Genomic DNA, 12,336 nt, shown 5'->3' on the forward strand with positions numbered 1-12,336 from the left:
CCAGCCCAGAAATATTTTCCTTCACGGCCCTGATCAGCAAGTGAAAATTGGAGACTTCGGTTTGGCCTGTACCGACATCATACAGAACACAGACTGGACCAACAGAAATGGGAAGAGTAAGTTTTCTTGGGTTGCTGGGTGTTTTTTTTTTTTTTGCATGAAGGAAAAAGAGACACAGTTGAACATGTCAGTATTTAAAGAGAATCATAAAGACTTCATAGCGAAGGTAAGATAAAGACAAAAAGCAATTGACGTTTCCTTGGGAGCCGCCGTGCCCGTCAGAGTCGGCGTTCTTTGACGTGGACAGTGTTAACACCGCAGGGTTTAATATTTGGCTTTTCAAATTTGTAGGAACACCCACACATACTTCCAGAGTGGGCACTTGTCTGTACGCTTCACCCGAACAGTTGGAAGGATCCGAGTACGACGCCAAGGTAGCATTTGTTGCTTTTTCCCCTTTTCCTGGACTTACTCTGCGGTCATAAGTAACAAAAAGTACCAAATGTGGGGTGGAAGTTGCAGTGTAGAGGTGTTTTTGGAGGTAACTGAGAATGATAGGGTATCTATTTCATCGAACTGCCACGATAGGAAGCCTCACTTTTCATCTGAATCTGACTGCATTTTTACTGTTTCTAAATCTGTGGGTGTCACAACTTCTTTTTGAAATGAGCTTTTTAAAATGTCACTGTACCTCAGGAAGCTAGAATTCATAGAAGCCTGTTTTCAGCCTTTCATTCTCCTGTTTTCAAGCTTAGGTAAATAAACGCCACAGGGAAGTATGACACTTGAATTTTCAACCCACGCTGTTTCTTGAAGAAATGTTCAAATAAATCCTTTTCTCCAAATAACAGCCTAATAAATTTTCTTCCTTTCGATGACTCATTCAGCTTTTTAGTGTTTGGGAAAGAACTGCCACAAAAAAGACCGTGGCTGCTCCTAACATCCTATCTAGTAAAGACTCCTAAAAAATATATTTTTAGGAAAAGTAACACAGATTTTGTTAAACTTTACCAAGAATGTTTAACTCTGAGTGGAGGCAGAGATGAGAGTTGAGTAGGCCCCAGGGACACTGGCACCGGCTCACACGTCAGCTCCCTTCTCTCTCAGTCTGCGCCAGGCTTGGATCTTCAAGGAGTGGTGGAGACCGTTGTGTGGTAGTGACCGCTGTGGGTGGTGGTACTATTCCTGCCCCTCACCTGGCCATCAGTCCTTTGTGCCCGTGCATGCCTCTTTTTAGTGTTAAAGAGATGGCGATTGTGACAGCACCTGTCACCTCTCAGTGCAGAAGATCTAGCTGGGAGACACTTGCCTCTGTGAAGGACGAGCCAGCCCGCTTTTCCCTCTGTTGTCGAGACTGTAAATTGTCCTTTCTTAGGGACGGTGCACTGACTTGGAGCTGCTATTCTCACTTTGTATTTCACTGCTGAATTACCCTTTCCCCGTGTTTTTCCAGTCAGATATGTATAGCTTGGGTGTCATCCTGCTAGAGCTCTTCCAGCCATTTGGAACCGAAATGGAGCGAGCAGAAGTTTTAACAGGTTTAAGAACTGGTCAGATACCTGAATCCCTCGGTAAAAGGTGTCCCGTACAAGCCAAGTACATCCAACACTTAACGAGAAAGAACTCGTCCCAGAGACCGTCTGCTCGTCAGCTGCTGCAGAGTGAACTTTTCCAAAATTCCGGAAACGTATGTACATTTTTTTAATGCTGGGGAAAATATGAAGCTTAAAATAGAACTCGATTAAATTGTGGATCATATTTCATGAAGAACAGTTGAGCTTAGAATAAGGTTTATGGAAACAATGTATTAAACGCATCCTCAAAGTTCCCAGTAGCACTTGTTTTCGTAGCCCGAGGAAGCAAGATGACCGCTGCCACCTGTCTACTCTAGAAATTGCAATTACAGGCTTCACTTTCTAGCCTCATCTTGCTAAGTCAGAAGGTTTTATTTTTCCTTTCCAACCATGGTATATAACCTTTTAAAAATTATTATAATGTACCTACTAGTAAAAAGGAACACATACCAAAGGGTAAAGACAGCAGTAAATCTCAGGCAGTTGGAAGGACGGTGCAGGGACCGCCTTAGCCTTCTGCCATCTGTTAGCAGTCAAGTGTGTGATTCAGTCCCGTGATCTGGTGCTGCCCCAGGGCACCCCGTTCTCTTCCTCCTTCCTGACACACAGTTAGAGTGCCAAGTATAGTTTCTAGTCTGCATATACTGGAAAGATGACTCATCCATTCTGTTCCTCTACAAACTTTTAAGATTTACCAAAGCTAGATTCACAGATATATTCACAGATTCTCTAGTGCTTTGCTACTCCAAGTGTGGTCCTTGGACCAGCAGCATCAGTATTACCTGGGAGCTTGTTAGAAATGCAGGATCTTGGGCTCTAGCTGACATACTGAGTCAGAATCTGCATTTTAACAGGATCCCCTAGTGGTTTACAGACACAGTGTTTGAGCAGCATGGCATTAATGCTGTGGTTCTCAAAGTGTAGTTTCCAGACGAGCGGTATTAAATCACTGGGTACTTGATAAAATTCTCAGGTCCGTTCCTTTCCCCCGACCTGTTAAAAGAGAAATTCTGGGGAGAAAAGGGGCAGTCACTTGAGCGTTAACAAACCCTCAGTGATTCTGATGCACACTAATTTGGGAATCATTTGTAGTAACTGTTTAGTTGATTTATCTTCTGTTTAAGCCTTATTAATTTGAAATAAAACAGTGAATTTTACTAGCTTGAATGGTAAACAGGTGTAATATGTTTCGAGTTTTTGAAAATAGCAGATGTATTTGAAAATAAATTTATTTCCCTGTATGTAGTGGATTTTCTAACTCCCAGTTAAGATGGCTATTAGAGACCATAGTTATTTGGTATTTATGATAAGGATTTCTTCTGTCTTGTAAATGTTTTTATAAAATAGCCTATACACACCTCTGCAGATAAAATTTGTATATGGAGGCAGTCCTTGACTTGCACGTTAGTGCAGGACTGTAAAAATGACCATGCAGAGCTCAGACCATGCAAAGGGATCTTAATAATTAATGGGAGAAGTTCCAATTGTTCCATGAAGCTTTAAAAATGTTTGTCAAAACAACGGAATTCCCGGGGCCGGCCTGGTGGCATAGTGGTTAAGTTCGCATGCTCTGCTTTGGTGGCCTGGAGTTTGCAGTTTCAGATCCTGGGTGCAGACCTACACACTGCTCATCAAGCCATGCTGTGGTGGCGTCCCATATACAAAATAGAGGAAGATTGGCACAGATGTTAGCTCAGGGACAATCTTCCTCACCAAAAAAAAAATACACACACACACACACATATATAATGAAACTCTCTTATTGTTACAGAAATATGTGGACATGAAAAAATTGTAAAACTATTATTTATTTAGTGCACTAGAATTGAGAAAGTTTTTTTTTTTTTTAAGATTGGCACCTGAGCTAACTGTTGCCAATCTTTTTTTTGTTGTTTTTCCCTGCTTTATCTCCCCAAAACCCCCCAGCACACAGTTGTATATCTTAGTTGCAGGTCCTTCTAGTTGTGGCACGTGGGACGCCACTTCAACATGGCCTGATGAGCGGTGCCACGTCGGTGCCCAGGATCTGAACTGGAGAAACCCTGGGCCACCATAGCGGAGCGCGCGAACTTAACCACTCGGCCACGGGGCTGGCCCCCGAGAATTAAACTATTTTAAGAGTAGTTTGATCTGTGCCTGCCTTCCTCTTGTGTAACTCAGGATATTTTCAAAGACTCAAAAATAGCCATTTTAGTGGAGCTTAAAATTTTCTCTTTGCAGGTTAATCTCAACCTGCAGATGAAGATACTAGAGCAAGAAAAAGAAATCGAAGAACTGAGGAAGCAGATCAGCCTCCTTTCTCGGGACAAAGGGGTTAAGGGTGACACGCAGCCTGGGGGCGTGCCCATCCAGCCTTAATCAGGCTCTATAAATGTGAAAGTGGACTTTAAAACTCTCAGCTAGTCAACTGGAATGTAAATTTTCAATCTTTATTAGGGTCTATAGATGGTGTAATACTTAGTTGTAATTAGTAAGCCTGTACAAGACTTCTTAAAATGAACTTGTAAAAGTACCCCCAAACTGCTTTTTCCTTAAGTAGCTCTTTTATGACCTAGCATTTTGAACTTAAGACTCTAAACTGAGCCTGTTCTGCTCGTTTCCTCCTCCCATCCCACAAGCTCCTGTCCCGGATTTCTTACTTTAATATTACAGTCCACCCGGTCTCTGAAACGAAAGATTTGGACAGCATCCTCGTTTCTTCCTTCTCCTTTGAGCTCTGCCTGTTGGCCACCAAGTCCTCCTCCAGGAGGCTGCTCTGTAGAAATCTCAGCACGCTCCCCACCCCATCGCTGCCCAGGCCAGGTCTGCACGCTAGCTGGACTGTTCCAGTTTTGACAGGTGCCACTCTTTCTCCCTCTTTCACACTGCTGCCCGAGTGAATTACTGGAAAGACGACCGATCAGTTCCCTCTCTGGCTCCGAGATGAAACTGCAACTTCCTGGTGCAGTGTACATTACACAAACTACTCTTTTCTCTTCACCGTCAACTTAGCATCATTTCAAAACTATGCCCTTTCAAAACTTTATATTTCTTGCCCCAAAGTGATCTCAAGTAGCTTGGCTCCGGGCGGTCCTGCCCCTGCCCTGTTCCCATGGTGTGGCTCTTTCTCCTTTCCTCCAGCACTCCACTCCGTGGCAGCCAGCATTCCTGAGGCAACCAAATGAAATATGCATTTTCGTATCCCCAAAAGTGCCTGCCACATAGCTGGCAGTTGTCATGGCATACTACACGCGATGGCGGATTTTAAATAAAATGAAAACCACAAATTATATGATGCTTTTATTGATGCTTGCCATCTGGCCTAAATAAAGACTTTGATTTCAGTATGAGTTCCTTTACCAGCAGGGGTGAAACACCACCACTCTTAAAAGCTAAACCCTTTAAAATCAGTTACTGAAAGTCCCTTAAGGAGCCTGAGGGCGGTGTTGAAAGGGGCCAGGTTCTCACAGGCCCTCATCCACTTCTCCACGTTGGCCGGCGCCGTCCCGCTGCAGCCTCCAGTCTGCTGGAGCACAGACCAGAGCACGACGTCGGCCACGGTGAGTTCATTCCCCACGAGCCAGGGGCTCTTCCCGAGAGCAGAGTTCATGGAGCGGAACACAGCGGCTTTTTCTTTACTGCTTCCCTCTTTGAGCTGAAGAATAGCTATATCTACCCAGCTGTCTATGAGGGTTAAATTGACAGCATTATGCTTCTGGCCAAACAGAGAGAACAAGAACCGTGCGATGTTCCCTTCTCCTTCAATGGGACACATCGTTTGGACACTGAACTTCATCTGAGTCTTCGGCACTGAAAGGAAAAACCCCCCAAGTAACGTCAATGAGAAGTACTTGGACAACGTGGAAAGGGGCTTCGCTAATAACATGAACTGGTGGCAAGGGAAAGTGTATTTTCAAGAAGAAAATCACAGTTTTAGTCTGCCTCCAAAAGATGTAATATTCAAGAAAGTTTAAACTGTGTGTTTGAAGAGTGTCAACTTATGTTAATCATTTCTGGTCTCTGATTATGACAACTTTCACGCTAGAAGGGACCTCAGACCATCTACTGCAACCCCTGTGCCTAAGGACTTGGAGGATGAGGAGTGGAAGCCAGGAGTCCTGCCTCCCAGCCCGGGCCTCCTCCTGCCTCACAATCGCTCCATTAATGTGCAGCTGAGGGCCGCTAAGGCCTTAGAGGACGAACGACATTAACTCACTTCCGTCTGTGTGAACGTAAGCAGGAGAGGCACACAGCAGTGGGATCATGAATAAATGCTATCCCGCCATCCTCTTATGGCCATTTGAAAAGATAACGTCAATGTCCCTGGAATGACAGGTTTTGCAATGTGAGGGCAAGATGGCCACGATGGCCATTACTCCCCTGCTCTGGCTGGAGAGACAGGATCCCCCCTAAAACTGTGCTCTCAGTCAGAGACCCTCACCTTCTTAGGGGAAGGAGGGCCTTTTGGGTCAAGATTCATCTGCACCCCTCTTCTGGAACTACCCCCCGAGCTTCCTAGACTTTTAGATCATTTGACCCGACCAAGGTGGCTGAAGAGTCTGTATGTATAGGACATCACTGGCCTGGCCCCCTGCTGCCACTTAGTAAAATCAACGGGCACGTCTCATGACAGAGTACACAGGTCTCACCCAGGCCCCTCTACTTACCGTTCTTCCAAATGAGAGTAAAACCCAGCTGATACTCGTGACGGGGCTGTTTTCTAGTCTGCTCTCCAAAGCACTTGAGAAGGTTTTCTGGCACGCTCTTGAGCGCTGAATGCGTGTGCACGGTGGACAGGACCCTGTAGTGGTCACAGAGCAGCTGGTGCAGCACAAGCAGGGAGAGGGGCGGGGAGGCAGGGTTTGCATTGATGACGATGTCTTTCAGCGCCCCGTAATCCTGGGGGAGCAGACCCAAACAGGAAATAACAAAAACAGCAATTCGTGGGTAACTGCACCAGGTGCTATCCTTAGACACCCCCCCAACCGGGGTTATCTGATTGAATCCACAACTCCCATGGGAGTTGGCACTGCCGTTCTCCCGCCTCACAGCTGAGTCCTGGGAGGTAAGTCGCTATCCAGGGTCACCCTGCCCTTACACAGTAAGCAGGGGAGCGAGGATATGAGCCGATTCCAACCCCTGAGCCCTGGACTGCTGCCTCCCAACAAATAAGTTGATTTTACTGTCAAATCAGTAAAATAACCTATTAGGAATGAGATTTCTATTTGTCCCTAAGTTAAAAAAAAATCACACACGCAGTTACTCCATTTACCAAATCTTTAACACGTGACAGGATACAGTTTCTATGTCACTTTGTTTCACTGAGTTGTGTGTCAATGAGGAGTCCCTTGAAAAAGGGTCTTGGCTCAGTTATCATTGGTGATGGGAGGTGGGGAGAGTCTAAAAAAATGTGTTAACTGAAGGGCCAAAACATACTGCCTTTTTAGATGCAGACTTTATCTCTATCCATTCACTCTTTTTTTTTTTTTTGGCTGAGGAAGAGTTGCCCTGAGCTAACATCTGTGCTAATCTTCCACTGTTTTGTATGTGGGTGGCCGCCACAGCAGAGTGTGCTGAACTTAACTACTAGGCCACGGGGCCGGCCCCTCTATACCTTCACTCTTAATAATGAATCAACTCATACAATGAAGGCCAAATTCCTTGGCTTTCTGTACGCAGCCTGCCATAATCTGGGCTCTAGTCTTGCTACTCCTGACCGATGCCCTTCGCACTGAGGTATAATGAATGCTCTGCGATTCTCTGAACGTGTGGCATTACTTGATGCTGTGCCTACTGAGGTATGGAAATTCATCTTAAGCACCATGTGCCCTGGGAAGCCTTCCCAGCACCCTGAGACAGGCACAACTGTGCGTGATCAACTAGATGGGCTTCCTAGGGGTCTCACTAGGTCCTGGGTGCATGCAAACATGTACCAGATGATGAAGGAATGCGTGAGTGCCCAGGTACCGAGGTTACCAAGAACTGAGCCCTCGCAGAGACACTGCAATACCGCCTCCACTTTGTAGGTCTTTAGTACTTTCTATCAATTCCAGAGGAGGGTACTGGCAGGGATTCTTGAGACAAACTCTTTTGCACCCTCAAATAAAAACCACTTTGTTAATAAGACATTCTTCTTTGCATAGCAGATTGGGCCCTAAATTAGATGAAGCCTGCAGAGTGATCATTAAAGGTGGCTGATGCAACTTAATTTTAACACAGCAAAACACGTCAAACCCATCTGAAATCTGAGACCGACTGGCTTTTAGTGATATGTTTCGGAAGGACTGGTGGAACTTTTGTCCCTGGGCAGGCTACTCTCAGAGTCAGGGTTGACTCTGCTGAATCTGAGAAGCACTGAGCAAACAAGCTAAGGTCTGTTTGTCCAGGGCGCGGAGGCTGCTGGAAGGACGCCCAGCATTCTTGGGCCTGTGTCACACGCTGCCTGGAATGGCGGGACGCTGTAACTCTTGACTGCCTTCTCTGCCTGTGGGTCCTCCCTGCTCTGCACTGGGTCTGAGAAGTCATGAAGCGGCTTTAAAGCTTGCTTTGGCTTCACTCATAGCTCATCAATCTGTTCTGTGCAAAGGTACAAGCATTTAGAGGAGAAAAAAGATGCTCTTTGCACCACCTTTGGAAACTAGAAAACCAAGGCTATGATGAGGCTAGCAGAGTTTTCTGACACGAGTAACAACCTAGCGTGCTGGTGTTCTTTAGCTTTCCAAATGCACTGACCTTTCCCAGCACGGAATTTAGGTCCAGTGTGTTGGTCGATAAAACCGTGGGCTCGTCAGCCTGGATTATGTTGGTTACGTCCAGGTCCGCGTCCGGTGTCTGAATCATCTTGGAGAGACCATCAACTGCAGCTTTCAGTTCGTACAGACGTTTTAAAATATCATCTTGGCGGGACTCAAGAGCTTGAAGAGACGGGTCAGACGCCTCCTAAACAAACCAACAACAAAGTGTTCATTTCCTCTAACAAAGGGGAGAATTATGTGAGATCTGTCCTTCCTCTGTTTAAATCTGATCACTTGTCTTCTACTAATTCCATGAATTCATCGAACTTCCCACCTTTTCAAAGAAGACATAAAATACAGAATCATCTCATTTTTTCCACAGCCCAAAAGGTCCTACAAATCAATCCTCAAACGCTTTAAAACCAATAAAAACATGACTGAAAGCCACTTGGAAATAGTATGACTCCTATTCAAGTAATTTAGTCTAGGAACAGAGAAGGAGAGAAAATGAGCGCAAACTGTTTTTTCATTCATAATATCAAATTAGTTCAAAATACAGCGCTTAAAAGTGGAAAAAGTTGGAGGGGGCAGTGAGAATGTAATCAATAACTTAAAAGGAGAGCACATATAGATTAAAAAAAGGTGTCCTTTGGCTTGGAAGCATGTCCATGGGGTCAAACGATCAATTCCCCAAATCATTCTCAAGGCAGTACTGACTCTCATACCTTAGAATCATCTAGAACTTCTTCACTGCTGAAATGTATAACTTCCTGAGTAGGGAATGCTTACATCCTTCATTCACTGAATCTTTGCATCTTTCTGGCCTAGTAGTGACTGGTACATATTAAGTTGCCAATTATATAATGTAAATAATATTTATATAATAAATCTCAAATCTCTGTGGACTTCCTTTAAAAGGCAGTAACAAGAAACCTCTGAATAAAACACACTGTACAACCTACTTTCAGACTCATGAGCCTCCACAATAGATAATCCATTTTGAGTTGAGAGAATAAATACATAAAGCATGAGTAAAATGCTCCTGTCTAGACAGAAAAGTCAAGAATATGACAATGACCTTGAATTTATTATAAACATGCACTCACGATACAATGTGAGTATAGGAGAACTTGTTTACATTTGTGTGCAGCTAAGTTTAAAGCTTTTACGAGCACCTGTTCCTGCCCTCTCACGCAGATCCGATTCATCACCAGGTGCTGTCAGTTTTCTGGAATCCACTGGGTTCTAAGTGTGCCTCCACTGTCCCTGCCGAAGTCCAAGACACCGTTATTCACCTGGCCTACTTCCACTGGTCACCTTGCAGCCATTCTGGTCCACCCCTCCAACCCATCCCGATGATGGCAGCCAGAGACGAAACAAACACAGATGCGGTCACTCCTCCCTCGTGCTAACCTCTAAGGCTCTTAGGTTAAAAAGCAAAGCCCCTAGCCTGGTTTGGTAAGTAGCTTGTATGACTGGTCCTCTGGCTGCCTCCTCTCACATACTTCTTCCCCTTACAGCTCTGTGCTGTCGCCACGCTGTCCTCTGCGTTCCTAAAACACACTAAGCCTCCACCTGCCACAGGACCTTTATTCATTCCGTTCCATCGGCAACACTCCGCCCTCTTCTCTCGTCTGGCTAACCCCTACTTACCCTAGAGCTGAATCACCGCTTTCTCACCTCTCCTCTCCTGCTGCTCACGTTTAAGACCAAACAGCAAAAAAAGGTAAGATGACTGAGCTCTGGGTGGAGCAAAGAAGACGACTTCAGCATGCCGATAAAATAATCAGGGGCTGACCGGAAATAAGTCTGAATGCAAGATGGGTGGGAGGTGGTGCCACCACCTGGCTAACAGCCTCACGTGACTCAATGACAGCCCTCCTGAGCGAGACGTCCAATCTCTTTAACCAGCCTGTATTTGCTCATTGTTTGTGCACAGCCTTGCTCATTTCTACAAGTGGCAGCAGGGTCCCTGCCCAACCAGGGGCGAAGAATCACCTGCCGGACTCAAAACCCCAGTCAACACGCCATGAAGAACGCCTGAAACACACACTGCGTATGTCACGCGGTCTGCGCCTGAAAGCTCTGGCTCAGCTTGATCTAGCCCCTCTCCAACTGCGGGACGAGGAAATGCTCCAGATCTGCTTGACCTGTTATACCTTTTAACGCTGGCCTGTTCTTTTCCTGGCTCAGGCTAGACTGTGACTTGGCATATTGTGTTTATCCACTTGTTTTATTTTATATGTATTTAGAAGCAGTGTATTCTTTGTGTTGCTCTCATTTACCCTGGATATGCTGCATTTCTCATTATCTGTCTGTTCACATTGTTGTCGTCTCCTAGAGAAGTGGGACTGGGTGTCTTCTAAGACAGAAGTTCACAGTTAAAAGCCCAAAGGAAGTTAGGCAGCAGACTCAAAAAAAAAAAAGGAGTTGGTCTCAAATGAGATGCGACACTCTCCACTCTTGGTTTTTATTACGGTTCCATGGGACTGGCCAGTTGAGTGAGGGGCACTGGACCACGCCTCCATGGGAGTCTCTAGTTGAAGGGGCACTGGACTATGCCTGCTATTCTCGTCTTAGCTCTGCAATGAGACAACAGTTGTGTCACTTGGTTTCAAACCAATCTAAGCACCTCTCTTCCAATCCAGGCAGAAAGCTATTAAGATAAAGTGAAGGATGACACGAAATGGGAAAACAGACCATGGAAGTTACCCACTCACTCATCTTCAGTCAGAATGGACAGAAGGTTTCTCCTGCTGGACACTTTAAGACGTGTATTTGCAATCAATAAAAAAGTGAAAAGTTTGAGCAGGTACTTCACAACAGAGGCAATCAAAATGACCACCAAACATGAAGAGGTGCTCACCTGACTCAGAAGTCTGGGAAATCTAAAACTATATTAGGATCCCAGTGTAAAGTAAAGTGGAGAATGCAAGCATCAGGAATTCGTATATACTGCTGGTGAGAGCAGAAACCACTATAACCACTTTGGAAAGCAATGTATTTAGAAAATTGCACACAGACCTGCCCACTGAGCCAGCCAATCCCATCGCTTAGTATCTACCCTATGCCTACTCATGTACAAGAATACTCACGGCAGAATTATTCATACCACCCTACAATGGAAAACCAGTTGATGGCCATGAGCCGGGGGATGGACAAATCCGTGGGTACAGTCATGCGAAGGAAGAGCAAGACAGAGGAGAGGACGAACACTTCGTTGTTAGACCAACAAAGCGATTCTTAAAATCACAAAGCACGCCCAGACCCAACAGGACACGAACTGCATGCATCCACTGACCTCAAGACCACATGGTTTGGGATGCATACTTAGGTGGCAAAATAAGAGGGAAAAGCAGGACATCATGACCACGGAAATCAGGACTTTGGGGGGGAGGGGATGGACTACGAGTGAGGCGCTGACATGTGTCAATCAGGGTGGGGATGACAGTGGGGTTCGTTATATAATTCCTTAAATTGTGCATTTACGTGTTATCTACTTTTCTTGGGAGGGAAATTTCCTAAGAAAACAGTTTAAATAGCCATAAGCGAAATTAAAATAGATACAAGATGGATAAGTAGATAAAAGTTAGGGTCACTCGAACTGGCGGGCGCGTGAAGCCGGGGCAGGTGGCCAGGCCGGCCCCCACGCCTTGTCCGAGCCAGATCGGGTCCCATGGTCCGGGCTTGGAGGGACCCCGACCTCTAGTCCTCCAAATCCACGCGCGCAGCCATGGCGCCTGCGCACTAGACGGGTGGGGGACGGGGTGGGGCCGCGCGCTCCTACCTGCACGTGGCACACGTCCGGCGCTGGGCTGCCGGTCCTGCCGTGCACGTTGGGGAGCCGGTACATGCAGGTGGGAAGCTCTACCCGGAGAGATGCGCTGCCTTCGTGATAGGGCTTTACCTGGTACATCGGCATCTTGGGAACCAAAGGAGGCAAGGTGGCGGGTGAGGGACACGAACGTTCAGAAACCGTCCAAGGCCACGACAGACTGCGACGACCGCCTTTCCGACCCAGCTGCGGGCGTTCGGGAAAGCGCAGACCG

The 12,336-nt window shown here is 46.0% G+C and overlaps 2 protein-coding genes across 5 annotated transcripts in view; one reads left to right on the forward strand and one right to left on the reverse strand.

The window, feature by feature from the left end:
• EIF2AK1 (eukaryotic translation initiation factor 2 alpha kinase 1) overlaps nucleotides 1-4,843 on the forward strand; it is a 28,630-nt gene extending 23,787 nt beyond the window's left edge. For both annotated transcript variants that reach the window (XM_046667433.1, XM_046667435.1), the window contains exons 12-15: nucleotides 5-116; nucleotides 352-434; nucleotides 1,454-1,687; nucleotides 3,795-4,843. In XM_046667433.1, coding sequence (XP_046523389.1) covers nucleotides 5-116; nucleotides 352-434; nucleotides 1,454-1,687; nucleotides 3,795-3,932 — 567 coding nt within the window. In that variant the 3' untranslated portion in view covers nucleotides 3,933-4,843. The remainder of the gene's footprint in view (nucleotides 1-4; nucleotides 117-351; nucleotides 435-1,453; nucleotides 1,688-3,794) is intronic.
• On the reverse strand, nucleotides 4,839-12,335 carry AIMP2 (aminoacyl tRNA synthetase complex interacting multifunctional protein 2). Of its 3 annotated transcripts, none has more exons than XM_046667464.1 (4): nucleotides 12,195-12,335; nucleotides 8,286-8,492; nucleotides 6,221-6,452; nucleotides 4,839-5,363 (listed from the first exon to the last, which is right to left on the reverse strand). In XM_046667464.1, the coding sequence occupies exons 1-4, from the start codon at nucleotides 12,207-12,209 to the stop codon at nucleotides 4,939-4,941; spliced, it is 879 nt and encodes a 292-aa protein (XP_046523420.1). In that variant the 5' UTR covers nucleotides 12,210-12,335; the 3' UTR covers nucleotides 4,839-4,938. The 3 variants fall into 3 exon arrangements, with proteins under 3 accessions (XP_046523420.1, XP_046523418.1, XP_046523419.1); XM_046667462.1 differs by having other exon boundaries at nucleotides 12,075-12,335; XM_046667463.1 differs by lacking the exon at nucleotides 12,195-12,335 and adding an exon at nucleotides 9,968-10,079.
• Between the last annotated feature and the right edge of the window lies 1 nt (nucleotide 12,336).

This window comes from Equus quagga, chromosome 7 (genome assembly GCF_021613505.1).
Source record: "Equus quagga isolate Etosha38 chromosome 7, UCLA_HA_Equagga_1.0, whole genome shotgun sequence".
Taxonomy (NCBI): Eukaryota; Metazoa; Chordata; class Mammalia; order Perissodactyla; family Equidae; genus Equus; species Equus quagga.